The sequence below is a fragment of the Macaca thibetana genome, chromosome 6 (assembly GCF_024542745.1).
Source record: "Macaca thibetana thibetana isolate TM-01 chromosome 6, ASM2454274v1, whole genome shotgun sequence".
Taxonomy (NCBI): domain Eukaryota; kingdom Metazoa; phylum Chordata; class Mammalia; order Primates; family Cercopithecidae; genus Macaca; species Macaca thibetana.
In genome coordinates, this window is record NC_065583.1 from 6,785,061 (window position 1) to 6,803,628 (window position 18,568).

An 18,568-nucleotide genomic window follows, 5' to 3' on the forward strand; every position below is an offset into this window, starting at 1 on the left:
TTGAGTCACACACTTCACACACTAGTACTACCAGGCTACTGTCGATGTTCACTTAGGGTCCAAGGGCTCTTAAGTCACTTGTGGTGAATGCTTCCAGGCCTGGGACTCAGCTTCAGGGCAGTGGGCTCCCCTCTGGCCCAGGACAGGTCCAGAAATGCTGTCTAAGAGCCAAGGCCTAGAATCAGTGACCACAAGAGCCCATTTGGTGCTCTACCCCTTTGTGGCCAGGTAGGTACCTGAGCTGCAAGACAAAGTCCCTTTTACCCTTCCTCTGCTTTGCTCCAGCAGAAATTTCTCACCACAGTCACCGTAGCTGGAATGCGCTGGGTCTCCCCCGAAGCCAGCGTGTCTCAGGGTCTTACTCCAGGCCCGTAGCACACTACCTGGGCATCACTGTTGGCTATTCAGGGCCCAAGGACTCTTGAGCCAGGACTGGGTTCTTCAAGGCAGCAGATTCCCTTCTGGCCCAGGGCATATCTAGAGATGTAATTGAGGAGCTAGGTCCTGGAATGTGGGCCTCTCAACTCTGACTAGTGTTCTCTTCCACTCCGGCTGAGCTGGTATCCGAGATGTAAGATAAAGTCCTCTTTACTCTTCCCCCTCCTCTCCTCAAGCAAAAGGAAGAAGTCACTTTTGTTGCTGCAAGCTGCACTGCCTGGGGTTGGGGGAGGGGTGGTGCAAGCACTCCCTTGGCTGCCCAGGCTGATGTCTCACTAGGTCGTGTGCCCTCTGAGTCCACTGACTCTGAGCCCAGCATGACATTAGGACTTGCCTAGGAGTTGAAGTCCTTATGGTCTAGACTGCCTTTCAAGTTTAATTAGGGCCCCAGAGCATAATAGCCTGCCATGCCATGGCTTGTCAAAACACAAGCCTCAAGCCTTCTAACTGTGTTACTGGGATGGGTGACCCCTCTGGGTAGCACTGGTCTAAATGCTCCCTTCATGGGCAGGTGTCACATGCGTTCCACCTGGTTTTTGCTTTCTGCTGTGATAGGGCAGCACTGAGTTCAATGCAAAGTCCCACAGTTGCTGCATTGTCCCTCCCCCAAGTGCATAGATTCTCTCTAAGCACCACAGCAGCCACTGCTGGGGGATGGGGGAGGTGCGACATTGGTGTTTCAAAACCGTCTTTCCCACCCTCTTCAGTGCCTTTTCCAGTGATATGAAGTTAAAACCAGGTGTTGTGAGTCCTCACCTGATTTTTGGTTCTTACGAAGATGGTTTCCTGGTGTAGACAGTTGTCAAATTTGACTTTCCTGCAGGGGGAATGATTGATAGAGACTACTATGTAGCCATCTTGCTCTGCCCCTCCTCCCTCACTTAACTTTAATTCCCTGCTAGGAGCCCTACTTCCAAATATAATCATAGGGGGTTACAGCTCCAACATAAGAATTTTGGGGAGACACAATTCAGTCTATAGAATTTGGACATGGGGAGAGGGAGAAAGAGCACATTCACAGGAAGGTCACAGTGTAAGCAATAGAATGGAGATGGGAAAGTTCAGCTCATGAATAGAAAAAATTGATCCAATTTGGCAGGCACACGGGGAGAGAGTTGGGTCACATCAGAAAGAACCTTGAATGCCAGGCTGAGGTTGGAGACATTTCCTGTTGTGTAGAAGGTGCCATGAGGTGGTGGGGAGGGTAACATGATGAAAAGGATATTTAGGAGGATGGATCTGGCATCAGTGATGGGTATGGGTAAGGACTGAACAAAGCTAGAGGCCAAAAAACTGGACACATGGCCCAGAGTTCAGGCTTAGGCTGTTCAAAGGCAGTTTCCACACTGCGTTCCAATGTGGATCAAAGCATGCTGGGGGTAGATGATTTGGAAAAGCAAAACCATTCTCTTCCCATTACCACACAGTTTCCCAGCTGAGCTCATCAACAGAGTCTTACAAATCAGATAGTTGACCAGTCCCAAACCCCTGTCCCTAAAGGCTGTGACCCAAAGGAGCCCTTGGCCAGCTGTAGCCCAGGGACACTGCAGCCTGAGCAGGACTGCACCTGTTCCCTCCCAGGAGCCTAATCTCTGTCTGGCCTGGCTTTGGCTTCAGATGTCTTCAACTTTGGCTTCAAAATCTGTTGGGTCAGATTCAGGAAAGCTCTGGCCTTCCTTGGTTTGGGATTGTAAAAGAGTTTTTCCAGGCAGTCAGTAGATCAGCTCTGCTTGCTCACCTCTAAGAACCGGCAACAACTCACAGAAAGCTGTCGTGTTCACAGTCACAGTTTGATTACACAGAAAGGAGACAAATTAAAACAAATTAAAATCAGCCAGGGGAAGAAAGGCATAGGGCTGAGTCCAGGAGGGCACCAGGCACCGAGTGTCCATTATCCCCTCCCTATCCAGTCAGAGGGCATCACCCTCCTGGCTTTCATATGTGCCAGTACACATGGAATATTCCCAGCTGGCATCACCCTCCTGGCTTTGATATGTGCCAATACACATGGAATATTCCCAGCCAGTGAGGCTCCCTCAAGCCTCAGCATTCAGGGTTTTTACTGGAACTTCATTACAGAGGCAATGCTTGATTGTCCACATAGCTGCTCTCAGTTTCCAGTCTCCAGTCCTTCCAGGGGTGACCTAAAGCCCAGACTCTAAATCACACAGTCCATTTTCCTGGTCTGGCTAGTCTCCACCTTAAATCTCCTTATTAGACTATCCATCATGACCCAGGATCCCCAGGCAAAGATATTCCTATCAGGTATTACATGTTCACGGTTACCTCCCAGGAGTCTAGAACAAAGGCCAGACCTCTTTCTGGTCAATGCTAATTTTTTTTTTTTTTTAACTATATAACATGCCATCATTCTGTTATTTTTTCTGTTTCATCTTCAAAATAACCCTAATTGGTGGGTAAGGATGTTTATTATTATAAACAAGATCTCAAAAGGGAAGACACTTTGGCAAGGTTGCACAGTTGACCCTTGACTCATGGTACAAGACTCTGTCCACTGTCTGAGAGCCCTGAGTCCTGAGAAGAAGATGGAAACAAGGTGTGTATGTGTGTGTGTGCGCGTGTGTGTTGGTGTGTGTAAATGTTTATCTGATTAGTATGTGTGGATATGTGTATATGTCTGCATGTGTGTATACATGTGAATGTCTGCATGTCTATATGCATGTTTGTGTATGTGTGTGTGCGTACAGTGGTACACACCTGTAATGCCAGTTACTCAGGAGGCAGAGGCAAAGATCACTTGAACTCAGAAGTTTGAGAGAGAAAATTTCAATGATCTTTTTCTTGCAGTTAGAAGGAAAAACCCGGGCCTGGGCATAAAAAGACATAAAGCACACCCTAAAGAGGCAGAGAAATGTCTAATGAAAAGCAAGTGACCAAGAACTGATTAGTTCATCTATAAAGAAATATAGCACTTTAGCAGCAGAATAAAACTGGAAGATAATTTCCTCTGAACCCTGATAATCTTTGTGAGAAAACTGTTGGTCACATATGTTAATTGATAAAACTCACAGGGTCCTGTGCAACAGAACTGGAGAGTAAAACCATCTTTTTAAAACTCGCTATGCTACAAGTGGCATTCAACTCTTTCTCAACCAAGATTTCACAAACCTATCTCCAGCTTCCAGATGATGACGGAACGTGTGATGAGATTTTATGATCAGTTGTGCCTGTCTCTGAGCCCATCTTCTCTTATTGAAGAGAAGGAAAGTGAGGCGAGCACATTACAGCCCTGCCTGACAAAAGGCACAAGATAAGCAAATAATTATTATTTAAAACCGGAGAGTCCTGGCCGGGCGCGGGGGCTCACGCCTGTAATCCCAGCACTTTGGGAGGCCGAGGTGGGTGGATCACAAGGTCAGGAGATCGAGACCATCCTGCCTAACACAGTGAAACCCCATCTCTACCAAAAATACAAAAAAATTAGCCGGGCGTGGTGGTGGCACCTGTAGTCCCAGCTACTCGGGAGGCTGAGGCAGGAGAAAGCCAGGAACCCGGGAGGCGGAGCTTGCAGTGAGCCAAGATGGTGCCACTGCACTCCAGCCTGGGTGAGAGAACAAGACTCCATGTCAAAAAAAAAAAAAAAAAAAACAAAAAAAACAGAGAGTCCTATAATTTATTCATGAATGCCACACATTCTATATTAGATCTTCCATTTCAATTTACTTGTATTCTTTGAAGCAAATTTGTAAGATTCAAATTATTCAGAAAATGCTCCCAGGCGAATACAAGAAGACACTTTAACCATATGAAGTATCATGCTACACAATATGGTGTGGCGGTGAAGTCTGCAGGCTCTAAAACCAGAAAACACAGGTTCAAGTCCTGGCTCTACCACCTTGGGAAAGTTACATGGCCCCTCTGTGCCTCAACTTCCCATTCTAAAATGTGGGGATGACAAAAATAGTGTCTATTTCATACAGTTGTCTTGAGGAAAATAATAAATGTAAAGCGCTTTGAACAGCAGTTTGTGCTATGTACGTGTTTGGTATTGTTATCTTAACATTTCAGATTATAAATATCCACCCTATTATTCAGATGACAAGCATCCCTAAGCTGATAACATGATAACGAGATTTTGGGTTTCTTAATTTCCATCAGCTTTGCGAGGGAAAAAGAGCACACGAAGAACAACTGAAGCAGGCCTGAGAAGGAAACTTGGCTTAAGGTTGGGGGTCTTGGGTTTACTGGGCTTTTGTCTTCTAAAAATTTCCGAAGCTTCATTGATGAGATGTTTAATATCAATCTAGCCAAAAAGAACCAATAGACCCCACAGGACACTGAGTTCGAGATAAAAATAGAAGGGTAATATATGCAGTATGGAAAACCACACAACCAGAAAAATAACTACCAGTACCCAAAACATGGCTAAATCTCACAGGATTATGTTGAATGAAAGAAGCCAGCCACAAACATGCAAATACTGAATTATTTCATTTATATGAAGTTCAAAAACAGGCAAAACTAATCCATGGTGACCGAGGTCAGTATTGTGGTTAACTTTGAGGAGGACAGCAACTGAGAAGGGGCACAAGGGAGCCCTCTGCGGTGATGGGAGCATATTCTATGTCTCGAGCTGACTGGTAGTTACATGAGTGTGCACATATGTAAATAGTATGGAGTTGGCCAGGCACGGTGGCTCACACCTGTAATCCCAGCACTTTGGGAGGCCGAGGCAGGTGGATCACTTGAGGTCAGGAGTTTGAGACTAGCCTGGCCAACATGGTGGAACCCCATCTCTACTACAATACAAATATTAGCTGGGCATGGTGGCGGGCACCTGTAATCCCAGCTACTTGGGAGGCTGAGGCAGGAGAATCTCTTGAACCCGGGAGGCAGAGGTTGCAGTGAGCCGAGATCATGCCACTGCACTCCAGCCTGGGTTACAGAGCAAGACTCTCTCAAAAAAAAAAAAAAAAAAAAAAAAAAAAAAAAAAAACCACAGAGTTGTAACTTAAGGTATATTATGCACCTCACTCTACATAAGATATTGTCTTAGTCCATTTGTGCTGCTATAACAAAGTATCTGAGACTGGGTAATGGGTAAAGAACAAAAATTTATTTCTCACAGTTCTGGTGGCTGGGAAGTCCAAGATCAAGGTGCCAGCAGGTTTGTAGTCTAGTGAAGGCTGCTCTGAGATGGCACCTTGAATGCTGACTCCTCCAGAGGTGAGAAACGCTGTGTCCTAACATGGTGGAAAGGACAGAAAAACAAAAGAAGAAAACCAAGCCAGGTAGGTCCCTCAAGCCCTTCCATAAGGTCACTTATCCCACTCATGAGGGGGTTCTTCCCTCACAACTTAATCATCTCCTAAAGACTCCACCTCTTAATACTATCACATTGGGGCTTAAGTTCCAACATGAATTTTGGAAAAGACACAATCATTCCAACCATAGCAAATATACTTTACTAAAAAGAAAAAAAAAAAAAGGAAAATCTTGTCTCTAAACACAGTATTTTAAGAGTTTATAGGCCGGGCGCGGTGGCTCAAGCCTGTAATCCCAGCACTTTGGGAGGCCAAGACGGGCGGATCACGAGGTCAGGAGATCGAGACCATCCTGGCTAACATGGTGAAACCCCGTCTCTACTAAAAAGTACAAAAAACTAGCTGGGCGAGGTGGCGGGCGCCTGTAGTCCCAGCTACTCGGGAGGCTGAGGCAGGAGAATGGCATAAACCCAGGAGGCAGAGCTTGCAGTGAGCTGAGATCCGGCCACTGCACTCCAGCCTGGGTGACAGAGCGAGACTCCATCTCAAAAAAAAAAAAAAGAGTTTATATATTTACAGCCCAATTTTCCGCTTCCTTACATACATATTTGTGACTATGAGTGTCATCTTAGCTGAGAAAAGTTTCAGTAAATTAATTTTTTCCTCACGTTAACTATTACTACCTTATTCAGATAAAACCAAATTTCTAATCTAGATTTCAGGTTGAGACAGAAACCCATAGTCATTTGTTGCAATGTGAGAATGACAGAGAGAGATATATTAACTAGTGGAATCCAGCTATAAAAATAAATTTAAGGGCACAGTTCTTTACTAATGACTCCCCCAGACAAATCATTGGATAGCAATGAATCAACTAAAAATGGAAGTGAGGAAAGTTGAAGTCCTTTTTGCAACGGATGGATGTTTATGAGACTAAGTGAAGAGGGTTCAGAAACAAGGGGATAAATGGCATGCTAGTTTGGAGTTGGAGTAAGGCATGATCTTAGAAATATAAGAATCCTGCTTAATGGGACGTGTCTACTTGCAATTCAATAAACCAATATACGTAAATGCAAAGAGACAAAGGACATGAGCACTCAGAACAAAATTACAGGAATAGAGCGGGACACGGTGGCTTATGCCTGTTATCCCAGCATTTTGAAGGCTGAGGCGGGCGGATCACCTGAGGTCAGGAGTTTCTGACCAGCCTAGCCAAAGTGGTGAAAGCCCATCTCTACTAAAAATAGAACAATTAGCCAGGCCTGGTGGTGGACACCTATAGTACCAGCGACTTGGGAGGTTGAGGCAGGAGAATCACTTGAACCTGGGAGGCGGAGGTTGCAGTGAGCCGAGATAGCACCACTGCACTCCAGCCTGGGCGACAGAGAGGGACTCCATCTCAAAAAAAAATAATAAAATTTGCGGGAATAAATTTAACAAAGAGGCAACAAAGTTGACCTAAGGGTCACTGTTCCACGTCTGACATCTGTAATTCTTGAGTCATGGGGATGGCAAGCCAGGGAACAGAGTCTTCTGACTGGAAGCTAAAACCAGCCTTTGAGGTGGGTTCAGAGAGCCTGTTCAGACTCAAGATGCGAAAGCAGATGTTGCCTGGTCGAAAATATCCCGATTGCAAGCGCATTTTCAAAGACAATGGTGCTCGGGGAGGGAACGCTGTGTGTTTAAAAAGAAAAACAAATTAAAAGAAAGGAAACAAGGAAGAAAAAGTGACCAACGGGTCGGGTGACCACATGTTCTGGTTTGCAAGGTACAGCTAAGGTTAGGTCTGCTGTCCCAGTGCAATTATTTTAGTGCCCCCTTTCACTCTCCGAAGTGTCTGGATTTGGGTGATAAAGCATATGATCACCCTACCAAAGAGGGGAAATTAGCCAGAAGACCCATGTGTCTATTTTAAACGGTGTGAACGATCCACAGTCCCGCTCCTGCCACTGCCCAGCTGAAAGGTGCCCACCACCTCTGCCTCGCCCTACCCTCGCCCTGCTCAGGTCTCCAGGAAGACTGGAGCGCAACCCTGGGCTCCCGCGCTGCTCTCCTGCCACCTGCAGGTTACGTGGGGAAAGTGCTTCTCCCCACCACGACCCTGGACAGACTTGGCCTTGGCTAAAAGACATTCAGAGCAGGAGAAGCCCTGGCTGGGGAGTGGGCTGGACCTGATAGTGAAGTCCACGTTACAGAATTAGACGGGCTCAGCTTAAACCAACAAAGCCCAGCTCCTCCTCTTCCTACCCACGACTGTCCTGCCTCATTTTGTAGACTGGTAACTGAAGCCTAATTCAGATTTTTCATTAGGTAGGATTGTGAAGCATACAGCTGGAGCCTCCCAGGTGCCATTCCCCACATCTCTGTCTTTCCCCTAATACGTTAGGATAGTGGGGAAGCAAAAGAGCTTAAGCTTACTATGCTCCTACTGTGTACTGGGGACAGAGTGGCACTTTTCTCTCCAGCCTCCCGACTGATGGGAAATAGGTGATTTTAAAACTGGGATACAGGATCAGAGTGGGTTAGATGTGCTCACAGTCTCTCAGCTCAAACTGGAACCCACGGGTCTGTGACTCTAAAGTTAGTGCGCTTTTGGGTCTGAAGCTTGAGCAATAGTTGCAAAATGCAAAGAACGCCATGAAAATCATTTCTCCAATGATCAATGATCAGTGATGTTGAGCTTCTTTTCAGATGTTTGTTGACCACATGTAAGTCTTCTTTTAAGTGTCAGTTCATAACCTTTGCCCACTTTTTAATGGGGTTGTTTGGGGTTTTTTTTCTTGTAAATTTGTTTAAGTTCCTGGTAGATGCTGCATATTAGACCTTTGTCAGATGTATAGTTTGCAAAATTTTTCTCTCGTTCTGTAGGTTGTCTGTTTGATGATAGTTTCTTTGGCTGTGCAGAAGCACTTCAGTTTAATTAGATCCCATTTGTCAATTTTTGCTTTTGTTGCAATTGCTTTTGGCGTCTTCATCATGAAATCTTTGCCCATGCCTATGTCCCTAATGGTATTGCCTAGGTTTTCTTACACGGTTTTTATAGTTTTGGGTTTTACAATTGAGTCTTTAATCCATCTTGAGTTGATCTTTGTATATGGTATAAAGAAGGGGTCCAGTTTTAATTTTCTGCATATGGCTAGCCAGTTCTTCCAGCACCATTTACTAAACAGGAAACCCTGTCCCCTATTGCTTGTTTTTGTCAGGTTTGTTAAAGATCAAGTGGTTGCAGGTATGTAGTCTTATTTCTGGGTTCTCTATTCTTTTCCATTGGTCTATGTGTCTGTTCTTGTACCAGTACCAAGCTGTCTAGATTACTGTAGGTTTGCAGTGTAGTTTGAAGTCCAGCAGCGTGATGCCTCCAACTTTATCCTTTTGGCTTAGAATTGTCTTGGCTATTTAAGGTTTTTTTGTTGTTGTCCCATATGAATTTTAAGATAGTTTTTTTTTTTCTAATTCTGTGATGAATGTCAATGGTAGTTTAATGGGAATAGCATTAAATCTATAAATTGTTTTGGGCAGTATGGCCATTTTAATGATATTGATTCTTCCTATCCATGAGCATGAAATGTTTTTCCATTTGTTTGTGTCCTCTCTGATTTCTTTAAGCAGTGGTTTATAGCTCTCCTTATAAGAATCCTGTACTTCCCTTGTTTACTGTATTCGTAGGTATTTTATTATTTTTGTGGCAATTGTGAATGGGAGTTCATTCATAATTTGGCTCTCAGTTTGCCTGTTGCTGGTGTACAGTAATGCTAGCAACTTTTGCACATTGATTTTGTGTCCTGAGACTTTGCTGAAGTTGCTTATCAACTTAAGAAGTTTTTGGGCGAGTCAATGGGGTTTTCTAGATATAGGATTACATCATCTGCAGACAAAGATAGTTTGATTTTCTCTTTTCCTATTTGAATACACTTTATTTCTTTATCTTGCATGTGTTGACCTGGTCAGAACATTCAACACTATGTTGAACAGGAATGGTGAGAGACGGCATCTTTGTCTTGTGCTGGTTTTCAAGGGGAATGCTTCCAGTTTTTGCCCATTCAGTATGATACTGGCTTGGGTTTGTCATATATGGCTCTTATTATTTTGAGGTATGTTCCTTTGATACCTAGTTTATTGAGAGATTTTAACATGAAGGAACATTTACTTTTATAGAAGGCATTTTCTGCATCTATTGAGATAATCACGTTGTTTTTGTCTTTAGCTCTGTTTATGTAATGAATCACATTTATTGATTTGCATATGTTGAACCTACCTTGTATCCCAGGAGTGAAGCTGACTTGATCGTAGTGGATAAGCTTTTTGATGTATTGCTGATTTTGGTTTGCTGGTATTTTGTTGAAGATTCTTGCATCAATGTTCATCAAGGATATTGTTCTGAAGTTTTCTTTTTATTGCTGTATCTCTGGCAGGTTTTAGTATCAGGATGATGCTAACCTCATAGAATGAGTTAGGGAGGATCGCTCCTTTTTAATTGTTTAGAATAGTTTCACCGGAAACGGTACCAGCCCCTCTCTGTACCTCTGGTAGAATTCAGTTGTGAGTCCTTCTGGTCCTGGGCTTTTTTTAGTAGGCAGGCTATTTATTACTGCCTCAATTTCAGAGCTCATTATTGGTCTATTCATGGATTTAATTTCTTCCTGGTTCAGTCTTGGGAGGGTGTATATGTCCAGAAATGTATCCATTTCTTTTATATTTTCTAGTTTGTGTGCATAGAGGTAGTAATAGTGTTCTCTGAGGGCTGTTTATACTTCTATGGGGTGAGTGGTGATATCTCTCAACGTTTCTGATTGTGTTTATTTGAATCTTCTCTCTTTTCTTCCTTACTAGCCTTGTTAGTGGTCTCTTTTATTAATTTTTTCAAAAACCCAGCTGCTGGATTCATTGATTTTTGAAGCGTTTTTTATGTCTTATCTCCTTCCATTCAGCTCCGATCTTGGTTATTTCTTGTCTTCTGCTACCTTTGGGGTTTATTTGCTTTGCTTCTCTAGTTCTTTTAGTTGTGATGTTAGGTTGTTAACTTGAGAAATTTCTGGCTTTCTGATGTGGGCATTTAGTGCTGTACATTTTCCTCTTAGCACTGCTTTAGCAGTGACCCAGAGATTCTGGTATGTGGTATCTTTGTTCTCATTAGTTTCAAAGAACTTTTTGATTTCTGTCTTAATTTCATTATTTACCCAAGAGTCTTTGGGAGCATGTTGTTCAATTTCCATGTAGCTGTGTGGTTTTGAGTGAATGTCTTAATCTTGAGTTTCAATTTGATTGTGCCATTGTCTGAGAGACTGTTATAATTTTAGTTTTTTTTTTTTTTTTTTTTTTTTTTTTTTTTGCATTTGCTGAGGAGTGTTTTACTTTCCGTTATGTGATCAATTTTAGAGTAAGTGCCAAGTGGCGATGAGTAGAATATATATTCTGTTGTTTTTGGGTGGAGAGTTGTGTAGCTATCTTTCAGGTCCACTCGATCCAGTGCTGAGTTCAGATCCTGAATATCTTTGTTGGTTTTCTGTCTCAATGATCTGTCTAATATTGTCAGTGGAGTGTTAAAGTCTCCTACTATTATTAAAGAGTCTAAATCTCTTTGAAGGTGTCTACAAACTGCCTTTAAGAATCTGGGTGCTTCTGTATTGGGTGCATATATATTACAAATAGTTACCTCTTTTTGTTGAATTGAACCCTTTACCATTATGTAATGTTCTCCTGTGTCTTTTTTTATTTTTGTTGGTTTTGAGTCTGTTTTGTCAGAAACTAGGATTGCAACCTTTGCTTTTTTCTGTTTTCCATTTGCTTGGTAAATTTTCCTCCATCCCTTTATTTTGAGCCTAGATGTGTCTTTGCATGTGAGATGGGTCTCTTGAAAATAGCATACTAATGGGTCTTGGTTCTTTATCCAGTTTGCCATTCTGTGTCTTTTAATTGGGGCATTTAGCCCATTTACATTTAAGATTAGTATTGTTATGTGTTGATTTGATTCTGTCATCGTGATGCTAGCTGGTTATTTTGCAGGCTTGTTCATGTAGCTGCTTCATAGTGTCACTGGCCTGTGTACTTCAGTGTGTTTTTGTAGTGGCTGGTAACAGTTTTTCCTTTCCATATTTAGTGCTTCCTTCAAGAGCCCTTGCAAGGCAGTTCTAATGGTAACAAATTCCCTCAGCATTTGCTCATCTGAAAAGGATCTTATTTCCCCTTTGCTTACGAAGCTTAGTTTGGCCAGATATGAAATTCTGGGTTGGAAATTATTTTCTTTAAGAGTGTTAAATATTGGCTCCCAATCTCTTCTGGCTTGTTAGGGTTTCCACTGGTAGATCCACTGTTAGTCTGATGGGCTTCCCTTTGTAGGTGACCTGGCCTTTTTCTCTGGCTGCCCTTAACATTTTTTCTTTCATTTCAACCTTGGAGAATCTGATGATTATATGGCTTGGGATGATCTTCTCATGGAGTATCTTACTGAGGTTCTCTGGATTTCTTGAACTTGAATGTTGGCCTCTCTTACTAGGTTAGGGAAGTTCTCCTGAATGATATCCTGAAGTATGTTTTCAACTTGGTTCCATTCTCCCTCTCTCTGTCAGGTACCCCAATCAGTTATAGATTCAGTCTCTTTACATTATCCCATATTTCTCAGATGTTTTGTTCGTTCCTTTTCAGTCTTTTTTTTTCTCTGTTCTTGTGTGCCTGTCTTAATTCAGAAAGCCAGTCTTCAAGCTCTGAGAGTCTTTCCTCTGCTTGATCAGCTATTAATATTTGTGACTGCATTGTGAAGTTGTTGTAGTGTGTTTTTCAACTCTAACAGGTCGACTATGTTCCTCTCGAAACTGGGTTATTTTGGTTTTCAGCTCCTGTATTGTTTTTATCATAATTCTTTGCACTGGGCTACAACATGCTCCTTTAGCTCAGCAGAATTCATTATTATCCACATTCTGAAGCCTACTTCTGTCATCTCAGCCATCCCAGCCTCAGCCCAGTTCTGAGACCTTGCTGAAGAGACGTTACTATCATTTGAAGGAGAAGGGGCACTCTGGATTTTTGAGTTTTCAACATTTTTGCATTTATTCCCATCTTTGTGTGCTTATCTACCTTCATTCTTTGAGATTACTGACCTTTGGATGGGGATTTTGTGGTTTTGTTGTTGTTGTTGTTGTTTTCTGGTTTTTTTTGTTGTAGTTCTTATTTTAATAGTCTGGCCACTCTACCTAGGGCTGCTGCAGTTTGCTGGGGGTCTGCTCCAGACCCTAGCTGCCTTGCTTCTTCCTGTCCCCGGAGGTATCATGCATGAAGGCTGCAAAGCAGCAAAGACGGCAGCCTGCCCCTTCCTCTGGAAGCTCCATCCCATGGGTGTACTGACCTATTGCTGGCCTGAACACACTTGTATGAGGTGGCTGGGGACCTTGGTTGGGAAGTCTTACTGCGTCAAGAGGAATGGGATCAGGTACCTACTTAAGCAGTATGGCTACTTTTTGCAGAGAAGCTGTGCTGTGTCGGGTATCCCTTCAGACCCCAATCAGTTTGGGCTCCCCAAGGCCCACAGACTGGACTGGCTGAGAAGCCCCAGCCAAGATTGCTCCCTGCCCTGTCCCTCAGGCACTCATTCCAGGGAGTAATTAGAGCCCTATAGAGCATGGGCAGGGTGGCCATAGGCACTGGCTGGGAGGACCTGCCCCATGAAGAGAAGTAGATCAGGGTCCTGCTTAAAAAAGCAGTCTGGCCACACCTCCCCAAAACAGTTGCCTCTGCCCCTGCTGTCTTGGAGTCTCCAAAGCCCACAGTCTGGAGCAGCCGAGTCATCCAATCAACCCAGGTGGCGGCCCTCCCCTATCCCAGAGAGAGAGCAGAACTCTGTCCCTAATAGGTGTGGGCAGAAGTGACTGGAGGGCCTGACTGGGAGGTCCCACCCAGTGAGGAGAAATGGATCAGGGGCTCTACTTAAAGAAGCAGTCTGGTCACAATCTGGCAAAGCCACTGTGGTGCGCTGCTGGGGGGACCCTTCCTCCTCCAGATTGTTTGGACCCTCCAAAGCCCACAGGCTGGAACAGCTGAGTCAACCTAACAGTAGAAATGGTGCCTGCCCCTCCCCAGAGGGGCTCCGGCCCATCTTAGGCAGGCTCCACCCTGTTGCCATTGGCTGGGTGGAATTCCAAGTCAGTGGGTCTTATCTTGTGAGGTGCCATGGAAGGAGGACCTACAGAATGACATTGCTTGACTTTCTGGATTCTACCCTCTTCCTAGGGGTATGTGTGGACCTCCTGCCTTGCCTGAGTTGCAGACACATTTGTTGGGGATCCTGGGGCCGGAGTATGTAAAGCTCCTGGGTCTCTGTGTGTGCCTGAGCAGCTGCTCTGCCAAGATTACACAGCTCTGTGTGTCAGCCCCAAGACCCTGGTGGCATGGGCTCATGAGGGGATCTCCTGATCCATGGGTTGCAAAGATTCATGGGAGAAGCACGGTTTCCCAGGGTCACATATTCATTCACCACTTCCCTTGGCTGGTGGGGGGGAGGGGTTTCCTTGGCTCCATGCAGCTGTCAGGTGGGCCAACACCCATGGGTTGTTCTCCATGAGTTGAGTTGTTTCCCTGATCAGTCCCAATGTGAATATTTCAGTTGACGATGCTGTATTCACTCACTCATTTTGTTTCCCTCTGTCAGTGCCATGGACTGCAGCTGCTTCTCAATTTTATTTTTTAACTGACACATAACAGATGTATATCTTTTCACCTCCACCAAATCTTTACCACTGGTCCCCTCCATTAGTGTCCTTGGTTAGTTACTTTATTACCTGCTCCTTGGAGTCAAAGCACTTCCATTTCTGAACCTCGGTTTTCTCATCTGTCAAATGGGCCTTGTAGCAGACACTAGAGCAGATACCACCTCAGTGCCTGCTGAAGCTCTGCTCTTCCAAGGGTGCCCTCTCCTGGCCACAGATGACTAGATGAGATGTGGCCACCTGATCTTTGATGAGCCAATCAGATTCTCTGATTCATCTTAAAACTAGGAGACACAAAATCTCCAGTGAGATTAGTAAGCCTGCAGCTGCCAGCCTTGAGGTCTCTTTTTATCCATGTGCAAGCTGGAAAGTTGGCAGTGGAAACCCATTTTCAGAGACAGGCTGGAGGAGAGAGCAGATTTGCAGGGAGGACATATAGCCCAGGGATGGAGAGAAAGAAAGGTGTGGCCCAATAGTTTTCCGCTTCCCATGAGACAAAACCCAATTTCCTGCTTTTGTTTTCCGTGACACTCCCTCATAACCTACTGAGACACCACCTTTCTTCAGCTAATTTAAGTAGGTTACTCTTCTTTGCAAAACAAATCAGTCTTGACTGGAACAGAGAAAACAGTTTATGAGGTCTTTGCAAGAATATTATAACGTAAAAATATGATTGTGAAGTAAATTGGAGATAAAAATATTTTATGGAAGTATTGTATAATTAAGTAACATTAACTATGAAATGTATCCTTCCTAGCACACACTAGGTGCACATACTAGGCTCATTATTGTTCCTGTACAGCCTCCCCCCTGCACAAATACTCTTCAGTGTTGTCACTTTACCTAGGATTCAATAGAAAGAGGGAGACAGAGATTTACCTTGCCTGGAACACAATTGATAACTTCAAATTGTATTACACATTCCCTTCTAAAAGGAGCCATTCTGCCACAGAGCATTTTCCCCTTTGCCTGACCCTGAGCAGACCCCAGACTCATGACCTTTTCTCTCCCTCCAGGATTCCCAGCTCCGCCCCAAACTTGCACCTCGAATCCATCCAGGTACTGAGCAGAAAAAGGGTCCTCCTATGGTATAGGTTGGCCCTGAGACCCTAGCAATGGCTACTGGTGCTGAGGAGGCATTGTGCTGGCTTCCGTGACCCAGCATGTCTGCCAGAAGGGTGAGGCTAGATGCGGCTCTGCCAAGAGGCCTGAAGGACAAGACAGCAGCTTCCATCAAGGACCAGGGACTAATTCAATCTCTTCTTGACAGATGCTTTGTGACGCTGATAGGCCTGGCCTCTCTCATTTCTCCCCCCCAACACTGCCCTCTCTTTCACCTCCTTCGCCTGTCTTAAAGACTCTTGAAGATGTCACATCAGGCAAATGCTGAGTTGTCAGAGAAGGAGGTGGAGCCCTAACAGAACATTAAGGCTAGTCAACAAAAACTGACAAAAGGGATGGAGATCTGAGGCCTGTTTTGTAAGGAGATGCATTCTGTCTCCAGTAAAGGAAAGAAGACTAGAAGGAAAGAGGGAGGGGAGAAGCGAAGAGAAATCCTTCTAATGTACCAGATGTGTCCTGACATGTCATATGTCTAGCTCTCCACAAAGCTCCAAGACAAATTGCATATGCCTGATGAACAGGAAGTGGGCATGGCTGTGAGTTTTGAAACTAGGGAAAGCTGCCAGCCTGCATCACAGTTAAACTAAAATGGTCCCTAAACGACTTTTGGTTGAACATGTTGGTTAACTTAATTTCACGCTCATATGCTACAGTTTTATAACACAGACTTCCAAATGATTACTTTATTGGCCCCAGGAAGCATGATGCACATAAGCTTTTAATTTGCTCAATATCATTGCAGTTTGTCTTAAATAGATAAATCATTGGTATCCACTGATGACCTTAGATTTCACCATCACCCAAGTTTCAAGTTTGAAATTCTAAAAATACTGCCAAGCTGAAGACATTGGAAGGTCATATGTTGGAACAGGAAATTTACAATAAAAGAAATGCAAATTGCCAGCAAACATAGAAAAATATGTTCACAAAAATTGATGGTTAAGTAAATATAAGTTGAAAGGACAATAAAATATCATTTTCATTCAAAAAAAGTCTGATAATCCTTACTTTGGAAAAGATGTGAGGAAATAGGGACCCTGTTACACTGTTGCTGTGATTCTAAGTACAACCATTTTCAAACTGCCTTGGCTCAATCTATTCAAACTGGAAATGTAGGTGCGTTTTGATTCAGATTTTGTAATGCCATGAATTTTCCTACTGCTGTACTTGTATATGTTTGAATTCTATGGAGTGGTCAAAATACATGAGCAGGATCTACATAGAGCAACATGAAATGGCTTCAGAAATATAATGTGCATGAAAAAAAGTCTTTTAAAAAATGAATTTATAGCATAATTAAATTAATATAAATAAAAATCACTCTAAACAACATTATATGCTTGGAGACATACATATATGGAAATGAAAAAAAGATGGATAGGAAGTGATTACATTCTATACAAGAGAGTGGATGTCCGTGGTCAGAATGATAGCGTTAAGAAGGGGGGATAAGTAAAAAACAATAATATAATTTTTTAAAAAATTAAGGAGAGGTGCTGCAAGGATAATAACTATATGGCCTTAGTAAGGAGCATGATTGATTCATTCCAATACAACTGAGGTCTGCAAAAAGAAAAATTAAAAGCGATAACCAAAAAAGTCCCTAATTATTCTTGCCTAAGGAAATTAAAGTGTAAGCTCAAAAATGTTAACTGAGGCAATTTATTGTAATAGGAATAAATTGGAAGCATTCTAAATGCTCATTCGTATGTTTATTAATTTTAAAGATTAAATAAATTAGCTTACATCTATTCAAAATTCTATAATGTAGCTTTGACAAACAATGAGATAATAATATATGAACTAAATGAAATGTTCTTTAAGATGCATAAACTGTTAAAATGGTATGGTAGTACATGAGAAAAGGCAAACTCAGATAACCTGAGGCATGTATTCCCTTCCTTCTTTCAGTAGACCCAGCAAATTTGTGTTTACTTACTGGACAAATGGGCTAATTTCAGTCAGTGGGTCAAGGGCCCTCCTATGGTACAGCTTGGTCCCTGAGACCCTAACAATGGCTACTGGTGTTGGGCAGGCATTGTACTGGCCCTCATGAACTAGGGTGTCTGCCAAAAGGCTGAGGCTGGATGCATCTCTGCCAAGAGGCCTGCAGGACAGGACAACAGCTTCCATCAAGGAAAGAAGGTCATTTATTCAACAAGGAAGGTCCCATTGTTACATGGTCACCTAGATGCTTCCTGCCCCTGTTTCTCTATAAATATGGTAGCGTATTTTAAAAGGGGCTTCCTTTCTAAGGTATTCTGAGTCCACGTATGTCTGAATGAGCATATGTGTAACTGGAATCTCAAAAAGGGAGAGGAAAAAATAGAGTAAATGTCTGAAAAGATGGTTGAGAATTTTCAAAAAATGATAAAAAGACATCAAACCACATCTTAAGAAACCCAAGCAGGATAAATTTTTCTACCACTCCCCCAACCCCTAAAAAAACTCACCTGAACATATCAAATTCAAACTGCTAAAAACCTGGGCTCATGCCTATAATCACAGCACTTTGTGAGGTCGAGGCGGTCAGATCTTTTGAGGTTAGGAATTCAAGACCAGCCTGGCCAACGTGGCGAAACCACCATCTCTATTAAAAATATAAAAGTTAGCCAGGCACAGTGGTGCGCGCCTGCAGTCCCAGCTACTCAGGAGGCTGAGGCAGGAGAATCGCTTGAACCTGAGAGGCAAAGGTTGCAGTGAGCCGAGATTGTGCCATTGCACTCCAGCCTGGGTAACAGAGTAAGACTCTGTCTCTAAAAAGAAAACAAACAAACAACAACAAAAAGATAAAGAGAGAATCGTAAAGGCAGCAAGTGGTTGGGGAGTGGGACTATGTACAGAATATCAAAGATAAGACATATACCACACTTTTTCATCAGAAACTTTGCACACCAGATGACATGACATTTTGAAAATTTAAAAAAAAAAAAAAAAGGAACTGTCAACCCAGAATTTCATTCCTAGAGAAAATATAAAAGAGAGAAGGCAGTCTGCTTTTGGCCATGATGGAGTAACACAGACAGAATATACGTTCCCACATTGAACAATTAGGAAAACAAGTAAAATATATGAAAAATCGTTTTT

At 43.1% G+C, this 18,568-nt stretch overlaps 1 protein-coding gene across 1 annotated transcript in view; it reads left to right on the forward strand.

Annotated features, from left to right (window-relative positions):
- Nucleotides 1-16,590, forward strand: part of LOC126956392 (golgin subfamily A member 2-like) — a 27,810-nt gene extending 11,220 nt beyond the window's left edge. Inside the window, exon 3 of the mRNA XM_050793380.1 lies at nt 15,376-16,590. Coding sequence (XP_050649337.1) covers nt 15,376-15,472 — 97 coding nt within the window. The 3' untranslated portion in view covers nt 15,473-16,590. The remainder of the gene's footprint in view (nt 1-15,375) is intronic.
- Nucleotides 16,591-18,568: the final 1,978 nt, after the last annotated feature.